At 44.0% G+C, this 15688-nt stretch overlaps 1 protein-coding gene across 2 annotated transcripts in view; it reads left to right on the top strand.

The window, feature by feature from the left end:
* The first annotated feature begins 277 nt into the window (after window positions 1-277).
* The window catches only part of SGPL1 (sphingosine-1-phosphate lyase 1), a 32588-nt gene continuing 17177 nt past the window's right edge, over window positions 278-15688 (top strand). The window contains exons 1-5 of one of the 2 annotated variants that reach the window (XM_072869770.1): window positions 278-398; window positions 9164-9329; window positions 11292-11359; window positions 13321-13468; window positions 15132-15211. In XM_072869770.1, coding sequence (XP_072725871.1) covers window positions 396-398; window positions 9164-9329; window positions 11292-11359; window positions 13321-13468; window positions 15132-15211 — 465 coding nt within the window. In that variant the 5' untranslated portion in view covers window positions 278-395. Of the gene's footprint in view, window positions 399-3520; window positions 3566-9163; window positions 9330-11291; window positions 11360-13320; window positions 13469-15131; window positions 15212-15688 lie in introns of those variants that run through there. The other variant, XM_072869769.1, reaches the window with a different exon arrangement.

Consider the following 15688-nt stretch of genomic DNA (forward strand, 5'->3'; position numbering starts at 1 on the left):
GTGTGAGGAAGCAGTTCCTCAGAACCGGGGTGTCAATACTGGGCAGGGATCAGAACGAGTTTATAAACCCCCTTTTTTGGCCTTTGCAGGCTTTTAACCAAAAGTCTGTGTGTTCCCATGCTGCAGCACTGACTTCGCAGCCCTTATATTGAGGGAACGGCCTCAAATTAGGCCTCGCCAAGCTGCCGTGCCGCCTGCCCTCCGCTTCCCGTTTCGCGCCGCTCCTCCCTTTCGGCGGGAGCGCGCGTTGCCCGCGGCGCGCCCAGCAGGGGGCGCCGCCGTGCGGGCGCGGCGGGGAGGCGCTGGGCAATCTCGGTGCCGGGGCGGGGAGGAGCGGGGCCGCGCCGGGGCCCTGCGAAGGCCAGGAGACGGCGGCGGCGGCGGCGGCAGCAGCGATGGTGAGCGGGGAGTGTGGGGTGGTGGGGCCCCGCCTCGGCCGGCGCACGGGGGAGCGAGAGATGGGGGCGTCCCGGCGCGGCCTGCGCCGTCCCGACCCTGATGCAGCGAGGCCGGGGCCTTGTCTGGCGGGGGGCGGGTGTGGGCCGGGGGCTCTCGGTCGCCTCTCGGGGGCCGCCTGGCCCCCGCCGGGCCGCCGGCGGGGGTTCGGGGTTCGGGCCCGTTCTCGCCGGAGCCGCCCGCCCCGGCCCCCCGCCGGCGGCCGGGCGAGGCCCATGCTGTGCCCCTAAACGAGGGGGGAATGACTCTCGCAGGCCTGCTAGCCGTGCAGTGCTTTCCTTGCCTCCCACAGGTGTCTCGTTTCAGGGTAGGGAGGGTTAGAAATGGTATTTTCTGCTGGCCCTGTGGATTTATTTCAGCGGGCTGGGGTAGAAATTGTATTTTCCGCTTGCTCTGGATTTTGGTGAAGGTGCCTAAGCTTCTGCTGAAAGTTATCTGGCTAATAGAGACCCTGTTTATTTTATTATTTTTTTTTTTTGGCTAGACGTAGTAGAGAAGCAAACTGTTCAGTTGCAATCGGGATTGCTTGAAATATAGTTGGCTCTGGCACGCAGTGGTGTGGCATGCAGTTTCTGAGTCTCAAACCTGGAAGGGGTGCTATGTTCCCCCCCCCCGCCCCGGCAGGTACCTTGAAATTGTGGCTGCTACTGGGTAGTAGATGAAAGAGCATCATCTCTGGCCGACTGCCTTTTCCCACTTGGTCACGAGGCGCGGGTGTCGGTGCCCAGACACTCAAGTGCCGCTTCCTCTTCCCACTCTGGCGTGGAGCTGTGCCCAGCAAGTGTATCACCACCTCCGTGTGGGGACAAAGGCAGGGCCCATGGCATGCCTTGGCATCCGTCAGCGTGCGTAGCCCAGGAGGGCATCAAGAGTTTGCACGGCTTGTGCTTCAGTTGCTTTCAGTTGCCAAAAGTTAGATCTTTTGGAACAGAGCAAATACTGCGCACCTTGTGCACAGCGTGGTCTAGACTGGCCTGGGGTTGCTGGAAGCATGCTGCGTGGTCAGGCTGTTTTCACCTTAGTCTCTCCGTGCCGAGGCTTCGCAGAGAAAACAGCTACTTACTGCGTCTAGAAGACCTGTGCAGGTTTGCTGTTTTATTCATTAGACTAGATGGCAGCTTTTGCACAGGGTTCCTGGCTTCTGGAAAGCTAATGAAGTTGGCTGTATACTCAGGGCTTGAAGGTTTCTCTGGAGAAACACTGATACATGGCATTTTTCCTAAATTGTGGTTTGAATCTGCGATCTTCCCCATGACCTTAGCAAGAGGGATTGTGAGGCACTGGAAATTCTCTTACCTAGAAAAAGAAAAATCTTGCTTCTCCCATGCGCTGCTCACTTCCAGCCTACTAAGCACAGTTTTCTACTCTCTTGCTACCCTTACAAGTTATAGATGAATTGCTAACCCGAGCAGGGGAGGATCTGCTGAGACGATGCCTTGCTCCTTGCCTTTAATTTCTCCAGCACATGCTTCCACTGTTTGGTGGTGTTAAGATAAACCTAATCATAGTCTTTATTGTGTATATATAGTTTAATTGCTGTGGCAGTGATCAAAACCTTGTTGTGACTGTCTTGGCAAAAGGGATTCAGTAGAGCCTGTTTCCGTGAATACAGATTTTGAGGTGATGCTTGCCTCTTCTGCCAAACACATGGTTCCGGTGATAAAAAGGTATAGTTTCAATCTGATCTCTTGCACCAGCTATTTCCCACCGCAGACCCTGGCGTGCAGTGCAGGTTGTTTCAGAAGGCCTGATCTGTTCACGCTCTTTGGTTTTTGGAAACGAAGTGATGCGTTTTTGACCTAGAACCATTGCTTTCATTCCCTGCATCCCAGGTGGTCAAAGACATTCCCCTTCAAGTATTAGCAGACCTTCCTTCTGGAGTATTTAGTAGTGAAATCTGTTTGCGTACTGACTAAATGGCTATGGCCCTTTACTGGTTAGTGTAGAGATAGGGGCTTTGAAGTATGTTTTAGTATTGTCCTTAGAGCGTGATGTGTAACTGAGATTTGGATTCTGTTGATCGATGTTGTAGCAGGTTAGTTGGTCTCTTTGCAGTGGGCTGTGATGACTGTGATACGATTTTCTTTATTTTTTTTTTAGGAAAGATTTGTGTTTCCTAGAAATTTACAGGTAAAAGTCGCTTGGAAGCCCTTGTGTTCTGAGCATTTCAGTTTCCTTTGCCCCTCCTAGCTCATCGAGATCCATCCATGCCACGTATTGGGAATAGCATGCGACTAGGTATCACAGGGGCCAAAGGGTTTTGTGCGTTGGTGTTGATAAGATAGTCTTTAAGGATCCTGCACTGTGGTCAAAGTTGCCCAAGAACAGGGCCCTTCCTGTATAATAGCGGCATTCAGTTTGTGCTGATACTAGGGGTTTTGTCGGAGGCTTGCATAACCCTGCTAGGAAGCTGTGCCAGGTCTTGGTGCTGCCTTTGTTCGCGGATGCCTGTTCCCAGAACAATTGCCATGCTATCATCTGCTTTCAAACAGCTCCCGCCAAGACTTTATCTTTTAATGCTGCGTGTACCTCTGCATGGTACTGAGCTACTTGCAAAATGTTTCAAATAAATACCCGTTTTGTTCTCCAGAAGGCATGCAGAAAGGACTTCGTGATCCGCATGAGAGGATGCTGAGTGGAGGAATGAACAAATGTGTCCAGATGAGTCCTAGCACACAGGGAACTGAGCGCTGCTTTTATCCTGATTATTGCGGATGCTGGGAGAGGATGTTTCCTTGCAGAAACTGCACCTTCTTGGAGCCAGTGGCCCATATGGAGATCCATAATGGGTTCATGTAGGGCACCTATCGAGTGAATCTTGTCTCTTATGAGATTTGAGATCTGTGCTACCTGGAGCGTGCTTAGATGTGTGCAGAGACTTTGCTTTTATAAAGTGGTTTGTTGTAGTGAGTAAAGTGAACAATAGGTAACAATATCTTGTGCGTGTTTTGGGTTAAATTAAATTTGAAATTGCACCTAATTTTGAAAGTCCTTTGGGTTCTTGTAAAACTACACATTTTTTGAGCCTTGAATCAGCCTTTTTCCATCTGCTTTGATAGTTTTATGTTCCTTCTCTGCAATGGAAGCTGGGATGCTGCTGGTCTTACTTGTGAGTTGCTGTCTTCTTTGTTTTTGTGCTGAAGCTATAATTAGCCGTTGTCTAGCCAGTCCCCTTGAACTGTCGGGGCTGGTGGGATAGTACATATGCATTCATTTTGCATACACTGTATATGGCCAAAAAAAAAAAAATTGCCATCCCTCGGGGGGAAGAAAAAAAAAGGTTTCAGTTCAGCAGTGGTGGAAATAAATGCAGCGCAGAAGCAGCTGGTGGTACCAAGGAGCTGTGGTAAGACAAGCATTACCTGAATGTGTTTTTCTTTCACATAGTTCAGCCTATACATCTAAAGGTTCATGATTCTTGATTTCTGAGAGATCCTGTGTCTGGTATCACTCTGTATGCCCACATCCTTTGGTGAGGGGGCCAGCACGCAGTCCAAACCTCAAACTATAATTAGGAGCTGACTAACAAATATTCTCTGCCTGGTGCTTGTGTAAAGATGTTTGTCACGCTGGGGGTGGCAGGGAGGGACGGAGGAGCAGATTCATTACTGGGGTGCGAATCAAAACACTGCAGGCACATGCAGCAACTAGCACCCTCTGAGGCTGAGGTGGCATTGCTCAATCCCATTTCCTGGCTCTCTGGTAGGAAGCTGGCTGGCTGAAGGCTGCAAGTCCAGTACTTACCTGCAGCTAGGCCAGTTATGCTGCGTAGTTACGCTGGTCAGACGTGCCTTTTGTGGCCAGAGCCTGTACTGGCAACAAGGTGTTAGCTAAGGTACTGCTAATTGAAGTATTCCTTCTTCATAGGAGCAGAATAAACAAACAAAGCTGCTGTGTTGTTGCAGGTTTTGTGCAGTCAGGAAGCCTTCTCCTTGGAAAAACTTGCTGCATAGGAGCACAGGCCTTAATTATAGTGGCAATACCCATATTCCGTGCATTACCCTAATCGGAGTTGACCTAGCTCGTGCAGTCGCTGTGAGCAATCTCCCTCTGCCTTGATTTACTAGGTGCTGAGTTGTGCGACAGGCCGCCTCGTTCATCCGCTCTGAAGTGAGGAGAGACAAATGGCAAACACAAACGTTAGGGTCTGGGCATGGAGAGGTGGTCAGAGGGTCCCTGATTTGGGAAAATTCAGGTGAAAGCTGAGGATGTGGTTTGATCTTAGCAGTTTCTACTCACACAGTGAGCCTAAAACTCATGCTATTGCTTAGAATAAGCTTGCCTTTAAAAGCTGCTTTTATTCTGTGGCCCACTTTAGATGCTGTCCCGGGGGAAGGAAGATTCTGCTGATAAAACCTTTTTTTCTGACTCTTCCCACAGGTAAACTTTAATGGTGCTTCCACATTACCATGTCAGAAACAGGAGGCACTTGTAACAAAAGTGTGAGGTCCTCCAGTTTATTGCCTTTTTGTTTTTCTCTCTCTCTCCCTTTTTTTTTTTTTTTTTTTTTTTGGTAAGGCTTGTTTGAGTCCTAAAACTTGCAGCCAAAGAAGTGCTGTTCTGGCAAAACTGCAAAATCTGCTCTTGTTAGTTTTGGCATTTTTTCCCCCCTTCTTTCTTTAATATCATCTGGGACAGAAGAGCATTACTGCAGTTAATTTGTCCTCTTTTGTAGTGGCATAAGTGCTATCCCTGGAACCAGCTCAACTAGCTAATGGCTTTTAGAAATAAAGTACTAAGGATGTATTCCTAATCTGTGGAGCTAAAAATTCAATATGTAAACTGCTTGGGTTGCTGAGTGTGTTAATATCAGTACAAATGAACACTGCAAGTCCTAATGATAGCAATTAGTATTTTGTCTGATACCTGGGCCTGTCTTAATGCTCTGAGAATTAAAAACAAATCCTCCAGTGGAGATTTTTCCCGCATGCTTTTTAGTCTGCTCAAAAGTCAGGCTTTTAAACTGCTTCTAAAATAATCCTGCGTCTTGTGAAGCTTTTGTGGGGGGAAGGTTCTCTTAAAGAAATAAAACCAGCTTATCTACTCTCCTATAATGGGAAGGGAAACCTTTTTTTTTTTATGTCTTCACAAATAATCAGGTGGTTGTTTTACATGAAATTCTGTCCTGTAGATAGGCTTAAAATCAGGCCAGCTTGTTGTCTTTAGCCCAGCTGGGTCAGTGGTGATAGCAGGGGCGAATGGATACTATAATACCGTGAAGCTGGAAGTGCATCCTTTCTTATTGCATGTGACGAACATTTCTTTTGGCTGAGGTTGATTGGAAAAAAAAAAAAAAATCCCTGTTTTTCACTCTGTTATGAGCAGCTCCTTCAGGGCTGCAGGTGAAGGGATTCAAATTGCTTGGCTGAATGTAGGCAATATATTTTGCCTCCTATATTTGCCTTCTTTGCAATATAATTCTCTGCCTTCTCCCTGTAAAATAAGGAGGTGGTGTAGGGCCACAGCAGTGGGGCTGCAATCACATGTTGTTGGGTGTAATAAAAACAGAATACATTTGAATGCAACCTTCTAAATGCCCTCTAGTTTCTATAGGATTAAGTTAGTAATTTGGAAAGTAGAGGTCTCTCATATCTTGCTGGTTGCTTTGGGGCAAAGAGGCGCTTTAAAAACACTGAGTGTGTAGTTAGCCAGGGAGCTGAGAAATTGTATTTCATTGCTAACTTGTCTTCCGTGCCAATTTTCACTTTTTTTAATCCCTCTTTTTAGTATCTTCCTAAATTGATCAATCTCATCCTTCAAACTCTTTTAAGTATGAAATGACTGAAGAAGGAGAAAGTGAGAAATACAGAGAAAACTTTACCCTGTCAAACTGTATTCTTTGTGGAGTGATCTCAGATTGTTTTTTAAAGCAAGAAAGGGAAAGAAATTCTTTAAAGGCTTAGAATTAACATAATGAAAATAATCTCTTATTTGTTCAAAACTTGGACATACCATTGAGTTGCCATATATCAGTGCTGGTGTGCATGCTTCTAGCTTGGGCTAAACTTAAGGTAAAATATTTTGTCTTGCATGTCAATAATGGAAAAGTGAGCTGAGGCAGAGGCACGGTGCCTTGTATATGTGGTAGGCTAAGAGCAGAAAGGTGGGTGTTGCTCATTCATCCATGATGTCTTTGTTATGCATCTAAGCCTTTTTTTGCTGGTAATCTGGCTGAGAAAATACCTTCGTGCAGTAGCAGGCTGGGGTTACTGTGGTGTCACGCATTGCAGATGTCCTATCTGTACTTTGCTTGGGATCACCTGAAGTTCAGAGTCAAGCAGCCTGAATTCACAGACCAGAGTGCTGGTTTGATGGGCTCTCAGAAAAGAGGACACAACAGCTTTTCTGAGGGTCTGCTTATCCCTGCGGTAGGATGCAAGATTTGCCGTTGGTATTTGTTGCGTCTAGAAAAAGTGACTTATTTTTTCCTCCTGTCCCAGTGGAGAGCCGATGTGCTGCAGAATGCAGTGGTTTCAGTGAGGAGTGTGTGATTTGACAACAAAATGTGCAGTTGGCTAGGGTCTTCTGTCCAGAGCTTTTTCCAAGAGTGAGATCAGTCTCTTGCCAGATTAATTTATTTTAACTTGGTCATTGACTTAAGTGACTGCTGTCTAGAAGGTCATGTTCCATTTTGATTTTGGGCTTATACCTTACAACATCCTCTATCTTCAGGAAAAAAAAGCACAACCTACTTTATATTTGATGCTGCAGCATTTTCTTGCTATCAGTTGAGAACAGCTGTCGAGACACCAGCATGTTAGTGGCTCCATTTCCATCCTTTATGTGCAGTTCCAAAACTGGATGATGTCCCGGCATTAGCTCCTAGGCAATGAACCAAAGTTGCCGTTGATGGTTAAGCACGCCTTTCCAGGGATTTTTCAGAGAAGATTGTGCAAACTCGATGAAACTTAAGTACCACCTCTGGTTAGTTGAAAAAGGTAGCTCTTGCCTTAAATTCTAGGGTTAAATCAGCTTTGTGGTGACTGGATTGGAGGACTGGGCATGAGCTAGGACATTGCCTAATTGCAGTGGTTTATGTGGCTGTCTTGTTTTCAAGGCTGAAGTAGCTGGTGTATTTTTAAATTGCCCTTTGCCAAGCGGGTGGGTGCTAATTTGACTTCTCATAGCTGATTGCTGCTCCTCCTTAGACCTGGTTTCGCCCAGTTCAGTCCATGTCCTTCAGCATGTGCTGGGATGTGGGTGATACTAGTCCTCTGCAATGGGTTGACTGTTGTTTTGCTGGAATTTTTTAGCTTTATGTTTGGGTTGCTTAAATATTTTTAAACTCCTGAATTACATGCATTTTAATGCTTTTCCAAAGTAGTGAATATTCATTATTGGGGTTTTTTTGTAAGGAATCTTGCCTTTTTCTATTGATTATTTGGAAGAACTTGGCTTTTTGTAGGCTGTTTGTAGCCTTTTCAGTTGCATTGAAATGACACGTTTACCCCTAAATGTGATGTAAAAAAAAATTCAATGCTGCTTCTCTTGATCCAGAAGTGAGGTCTGTAAAGGGTGCTGAGAAGGGAAGTTTTAGCAGCTTTTAATGTAGTGGTTTATTTCTATCCATCTTTGCAAGCCGCTCTAAACCCACCAAGAGTGCAACAGCAATAGGTATCAATGATGTATTCTTCCAAGGTTTATTAACAAGTCTTCTGAAAGGCCCCATGTACTTTCTCTGTTGCTTGGAGGGTGAAGCTTTGTAGTGCTGAAGATCCCCCCAGAAAACTCTGCAGCAAAACTTGGGAAAACTAGGCTCGGTGGTAGGTTAAAAGGGGAGAAGGGTTGGGAAGAGTGCTCTGGGGGCGACTGAAGAAGCTTTAAAAAAAGTAAAGTAAAAATGCACAAACTTTTGTCTGTAACATGTGACAACCCCCCAAATACTTATTTTTGGTCATAGCTCCAAACAAGGTGTGGTTACCTGGATTCTCCTTATCTCTAGAAACCTTTTTCCAGAGAGTTGTACTGAAGACCCCTGTTTTGGGGCCTTTTGCTCTTGTGTACATCCGTTTTCCCCCACCCTGTTCTTCTGAGACTCTTGAAGAGAGTGTGGTTTGAAGATATTGATTAGGTACTTGGGCTCTGTCCTGACAGTAATTGCCAGCTTGACATTGTAATTGTTATTGCATCACAGTGTTCTGTTTTTTTTTTTTGGTAGCAGCAGTGTTTGTCTCTTCTGTCCTCCCTTTGTATGGAAAGTACTAATTAGATCTTAAACTTAAGGAGTTGCTGAGTACTTACATCTTCTTTAAAAATCCAGCCCTGGGTACTTAATAGACCTGTTTTGGTGGTACCTCATGAACGGTGGCTCCTCTGATGGGTGTATTGTACTAGTTCAGTCTTCACTCACCACCTAATAATTCCTTGGAAAAAATATTGAGATTAACACAATTGCTTCTCTCGGGCCATGGTAAGATCTTGTGATGAGTCTTGGGGCTGTGAAGCTTGCACATCTTACTCATCTGCCCTTGGCCCTTCTCTCTGAATATTTGAAATCTCTCAAGATGTTTATTTTTATCAGTAGCTCTTGGCTAGAAATGAATGATAACTATCTCCTACCTGTTCTGTTTACAGGAATTAAGGAAAGCATGGGGTCTGCGTACTGAAAAGCACCTTTTTAATAGACAATAGGCTCATAGACTTTTTGATGCCCTATTTGTATGCATTTGAACTTCTCTTAATATCAGACTCATTTTCTTTTGTACAGGATGCCATTATTCCCTACAAGGACATCCTCCAGATGTATTGGGAGAAAGCAACGAGCTTTGTGAATGCCCAGTGTGATGGACTTGAACCCTGGCAACTGGTTGGGTTGACGTTTTCTTCTACGCTTATAAGTGTATGGCTGCATGGCTTCCTCTTCCAGTCTGAGAGTAAGTATTTGAAATAGGGGATTTTCTTATGTTTGGGGGGAAGGGAGGGGGGACAGAGTTGTTCCTAAGTAGTGAAGGGAAAGAGGATGAAACAAGGCTAAACACTTGCTAAAACAGGCCTCTGCTGTCAAGTAGTATGAACAAAACTTTCTTCCAAATTAAGGTCAAGGCCTGTCTGACCAATGAAACACCTCCATTCCTTCAGAGGGTGCGGTAGGCCATCCTGGAATGCACCTGCATCTCCTTCCCTTCCTCTTGTCTCCTTTTTGCTTTTGGCTAAACGATTTACCTGTCACAACACTCTCTTCTTGCTCAAAACCTGGGGAAATTTATCTGAGAGCTGGGTTCTTGTGAACTTAGTCACTGGTGAAAAGTGTCTGGATAACTCTTGCTCTTGATTGTTTCCCTTCCTGCTGGGGGAGGAGACGTGGTTTTGATTTGGTGTTGGAAGCACGTTTCATCCTCAGGATATTCAAGATAATTGCATGTGGTATTGTTGTGTGGATTCCACCCCTCCTTCCCCCCCCAGAGCATCTTCCTGTTTTGAGCAGTTTCTGATATTGACAGCTCTTCAGTGAGATCTCTTTTGATGAACCTGCAGTTTTCTCTGTCTGTGTGATGGTCAGAGGTAACTACATTGCCCTCAGAGGAGAACATGGTGCTTTGCAGTTCCCAGAGGCCTTAGGGTTACAATCCAGTGGCAGTTTGTTAAAAATAGCTGAGTTCTTAACTTGGTGTTCACTTCTGTGTCTCTCCTCTGTTCCTCAACCAGCCTTTTTTCTTTTTAAAGACGGGAGTAGCTGAATAGTGGGAACATCTATGGAAAGAACAAAATGGGATGAAGCTTTTGCTCAGTACAGGATTATGTTAGCTTCTTGGCTAGTGTTTGTACTGTTGCACAGTGTGTTTTTTTTAAGTATTGACTAACTGTTACAAGATCCAGTTAGATTGTCTGAGTTTTTCAGGAGTTTGCAGTCCTCTCTTACTGTGGAAGTTATTAATGAAACAGTGTGCACACTGAAATGTTATTGTCAGAGTGTTAACGAGTATTTGCTACAGAATGTGCCACACTGCAATTACTATCCTTCTGTAGCTTTTCAAAATATATATGAAATGAAATATGTATGAAGTGGCGGGGAAAATGTAGATAAATATGCAAAGTTCTAAAATGGTTGATTTTTAAAGTTTGTTTAGTTATTTCTTGCTGTAAGTGTCTTGTAACTGCTGGTGCTCAATTGAAATGCCTGTAGGACTCAAAAGGCGTTTTTGGTGGCTATAAAGCATCTGTGTCATCCTGCTTTCATTCCTGCCTTTAGAGCTAGCCCTGGAGTTTTCCGGTGTTTGTCATCAGTGGTTTCTCTCATTTCAGTATTTGGATTGTGGTGGAATTTCTGCTCTTCCCTCTGTCCGTCCCTTTCCCCTGAGTCGCCTCCCATTGCATCATGCGTTTCCTATATTGGATGGCCAGACACCGGGTGAATCCTTGTCACGTTATGGCTGAACCACTATTTCCTCCTTTGGTCTGGGAGCCTGTTTCACGTTGCTGGGTGTTTTCATGTTACAGTATTATTCTGGTTAGAAGATGAAGAAAATAATTTCAAGAAGCTTTTTCCCTTTTTGCTGGAGACCTTGCTGTTAGCAAATCCTAGAGTCCCCCTCTTCTCTGTAAAATTCCACATGTGGGTGCAAATTCCCATATAAGTAAGAAAACGAGTCAAATTATTGATTCCCATAGATGGCTACTGTTCTGCAAGTCAGGTGTTTCTGTAGCCTGGTCCATTTCTGAACCTTGCGCTTTGATACACTAACCTATCTCACCATGTCCCCTTGGTTAGAGTGTTACTTTAGCTTGGATCAGAAATACTGAGCCTGTATCATGGGCTGTATCGGAAATATTGTACCCAAGTCCATTTTTTTGTTTCTTGAGTCTTATTAGGTTAATTTCTGACTTTTGTCTTTCAGGTTTAATGTCCCGAACTAAAAAACAGTTCTTTAAACTACTAAGAAAAATGCCGTTTATTGGGGCTATGGTAAGTATTTGAACAACTTTTCTTAATATTATCCCAGGTCCTTGTTTCAGCCTGCATAGTGCTCTCTGAGACCTTACAGTTCTGTGCATCTTTGCTGTTATGTTACTGTGATCCTAATGATCCAAGGATATAGGTATGGAAGGTTTTCTACTGCCACCTGGTTTAATGAAAGTTATAATTTCTACCTAGTCTTTTTGTCATAGTATCACTCTCGTAAAATGGGGGTGCCACCTTTTTTTTTTAAACCAAGAATCAGTAAGTGCAGTTACAGAATTTTCCAGTAACATTTCCTCATTGTTAAATTTTAAGAAAATAATTTTATTTATGGAAGAAGGGGGACAGGATCGAACTGGAGTTGTTCTTCTGAAACAATGTCTAATTCTTGAGCAAGTCTGAGATAACGAGGCATTTGTTGTGCAACACAGAAAGATAATTTTTTTGATCAGATGGCTGGCCATGATTAGTTTAGACCTCAGATACCTATTAGCAATAGTTAGCATTATAGCCCAAAGATATCAGAAGTTTGTGTAATCATTAAAATGAGACAAGCTTTAGTGTTTGGGAGATGGGTGTTTTTTGCATAAAACCTTGACATTACAAACGTCAGCATGTTTTAGCACGTTAATGACTTAATGATCGAGAAATGCACATCTTGGTTTATTTTACATAGTACATGGTAGTATCATACTTGATGATTGCCCTTCTTTCTGCTTGATGTGTTGGCGGATTTACACATTGATTTGGGGGGTCAGGTCTGTTATAGGCAATTTTATCAAATGAAAGTAGCAAAGAAGAACTTTTTCCTTTTGCCACGGACATGGAAGCAGTTCTCAAGTTTCTCCCCCAGCTGTCTGGAAGGGACTAGCATCCCCCCTTTATGTCATGTGAAGTACCCCAACTTTCACCTTTGGACTTGAGTAGCCTTTGACGAGTTGAATTAATGACTTGTTCTCTTCTTATATTTGTTGTCTGCCTGTTAGAAAAGGACACCTTCTGGGCCAACTGTATATACAGTCCCTATTTTGTCCAGACTTACCTTCTGTTAAGCTCTCCTGTGCCAGAGGACTCCTGGTGTGTCCTATCTGTGTACTGTTTCCGCTCTTTGGTAGGCTGATACCTGATAACCTATCAGTTGCTTACAGGAGGCCTTGACTTTGAGGCATTCCAATGTCCAAAAGTCTTTAAAGCAGATGATATCCCAGCCCCTGTGTTGCCTGGAAGAAGAGTCTCTACTTTGGAATGTGTTGTGAGGAGAAGTCTGGGCCTCCTGAATGTAAGGTGCAGGTGGGAGGAAAGAAATCTCCTAACTGTGCCTGTAGTGGAGATTTCTTTTTTGTTTCTCTCTATTTTCAGGAGTTTCTAAACTGTGTATGATAGCAGAGCAGACAAGGTACAAAATAGAATGCATCTGAAGACTTCCACAAATCAAAAACTGTGACCTAAAAAGGTTCAGTGGATAAAAATGCAGTATTTTTGCCTTGAGCTTTGTTTTCTGAAGCATTAAGGATGGGGTTCTAAGCTCCCACTGCTCGTTGGTACCCAGTAAAGAACGTATTCTGTCTGAACGTTGTGGTGGTGATGGTGTCTGTGCTGTTAAATGAAATGCAGCCAAGCAGTGTCCCAAGCGCCACTCTGCAATCGCCCATAGTGGTTACTTGGCACAATTCTGGACTGTGCCAGCTAGCATTCCCATAGGCAATTCCCCATGTGGTTTAGAGACTAGTGCATGCCAGTTCACCATTCCAGGCAGCTTGTTTTTGGAGGGAGAGGTTGGTAGGAAGGAAGAGTTGAGCTGTGTGGCTGTCAACTCTCCTATGCTTTTTGGTCATAGAGCTGAAACAGTTCCTGTCTATTCTGCTCAATAGTATGGATGTAGCTAGTGAGTTCAATCTTGCATGCACTCAACAATTACTTATAATATGGCCAGCGCCATTGTTGATAGGGTTTTCCTTTCTTTTTAGATTCAAAAGAAGATTGATGAAGCCTTGAATGATGTCACTTCCAGTTTATCCTTCCTGAAAGATGAAAAGGATTATATCAAAGCGCTGCCGGAACAAGGCATGAGCCAGCCTGAAGTACTAGAGAAGATGAAAGAGTACAGCTCAAAAGGTATGAATGTGAGTCTGTACTGCAGCAGAGGTGGGTCTGTTTCATAGACCTAACATTAGACTTAATCTCTTAAATGAGATCTAATGACTCCTGCTCATGTGGTTTCATCTTAAATATTTCTTTCCTGATGCTCTTTGCTTGCAAGTTTTTGTCTGTTTTCCTTCTGGAACTGGCTAAGATCAGTATTCATGACTTCTAATACTGTATTTGAGCATTTACAGTGAAATTCCGTTCCTTCCCCAAGAGTTCTAGACTGATAATGGGAGAGCTGAGGAGAAGAGAAATAGGGAGGAAACTATTTGAATGCATTTTCAATTACATTTCTGAGCAGTTGCCTTGATGTTCGACTTTACCAGAAATGTGTTTTCTGTGAAGCCCTGGGGAATACTCATAATAAAAAACCCCAACTTCCAAGCAGGATTTTTAGGGAATTTCCAAGACTGTCTCTTAATCGAAGTCATAATGGTTTGCACGTTGAAAATGCCATTTAAGGAAGGCAAAGTCATGATGATGTTCTCCTGGCTTGAGTCCACATAAGCAGTGTCTGAAACTTAATTTGAGTTTCCTCACTCATGTAAATATCTCCACCCTGATTCATGTACCTATTACTTGTAATGAGCAAATCTGGGTGACTTGCTGTCCAGAGGAGAAGACATGACTGCCCTGTTCTTATGCCAAATTAGAGAAATGCCTTGAATTTTCTGCTAGAACAGTGCATCTACTCCAAATTCAGAAACAAACAGTTTTGCAATGGAGTATCCTATAACAACTTCCTTCTTTTTTACTTTTATATATTGCTTATGTAGCTTCTGTCTGGGTTTTCCCTCAAATTATTATTTCCTTCCTTCACTGGGTTCTTTTTTCCTTTTTTCTTTCCCTGTGGCCCCCTCCTTCCCTCACACATGCACTCCCCTTTGAAAGTTGCTTGGAAATGAGGGTTGGATTGTGACTACGTTCACCTTATATATGCTTGTGAAGCTGATGCCGTTGAGTTTTATGATGGGGAGTAAATAACAGTTAGGAGAGGGAGGAGAGGGAGTTAATAACCAAACAAGTGCAAATACACTGCTGGGGTGTTTGGAGGCAGAAAGTTACTTGGTTAAGTACCATCATGTTGGGCAGTGGGTTGAAACACTTTTCAGCAGGGTGTGCTGCTGATGCTGGTCCATCCACTTGCTCTCATTTGTTAAAGCTTCAGCGGCATAGTGTTTTAGGTGAAATTTAATTGAGGCACCCGGCATTGTAGGTTTCAGCAATACAAGCTTGGCCTTTCCATCACAGTGGTGATGGGTGCTCTTTGAAAGTGACTTTAACTTTAGCCACTTTAGAGTTCAGTTGGTTGGACAGCAGTTTGGGGAGACTGGGTGGGGATTAAGAGGATTACATATTAATATAACTGCTTGCTGCAGCTAGATGTTGTTTATGTGCTGACTCTTTAGTCATCATTTACTTGCAGTTTGCTAAGTTCATGGGATACACGATGCCGGAGGCTTAGCATCGCACACAGCTATCTCTGTGGCACAAAAATCATACTTGTTCCCCATCAGTGAAATCTCAAAAGCTGAATCCTCATCTGCAGAACTGGTGGAGGGACGTCTCTGTGCACTTCTAAATGCTTTCTGAGAATGGCTGTATTTGCAAGCAGTGAGTTCTTCTCTTTCAGGAGACGTACGTTGGCAGGATGGGAAAGTCTCTGGGACTGTGTACAGTGGTGAAGAGAAACTCACCCGTCTGCTAGTGAAGGTAAAGTGCAAGCAGTCTAACTTAGCATCTTTGCAGATATCCTTAGCATCTTTGCAGATGTCCTTAGCATCTTCAGGGTGACTAGAAACCCCTCAACACTGTTCCAGCATCTTTCAAAATAATAGGGAAGATATGAAACTGACTGCCCAACTATGAAGACAGAGCCTAGGGTAAATGAAAGTGGAAGGGGAATTATTAGCAAATCATTTGGGCAGTGTAAAGCTGGCCAAGTGACTGTCCCTGTGAAAACACCATGTAGAGACAACTAGGATCCAATCAGATGAGATGTTATTTTGAGTAAGAAAGTAAGAAGCTGGTTACAAGTGAACTGGAAACTGGTACTGACCTTCTAATTCAGGGAATGGTAGGAGGCATAAAATTGCCATAGATCAGCTTCAGCAAGCCCCCCGACAGATGTGCCTTTGCTGCAGGCTGGAGTGAAAGCATCCTTGTCTGTCCTGTTACTGGGAGGCTGTG

This window comes from Ciconia boyciana, chromosome 8, assembly GCF_034638445.1.
Source record: "Ciconia boyciana chromosome 8, ASM3463844v1, whole genome shotgun sequence".
NCBI lineage: Eukaryota > Metazoa > Chordata > Aves > Ciconiiformes > Ciconiidae > Ciconia > Ciconia boyciana.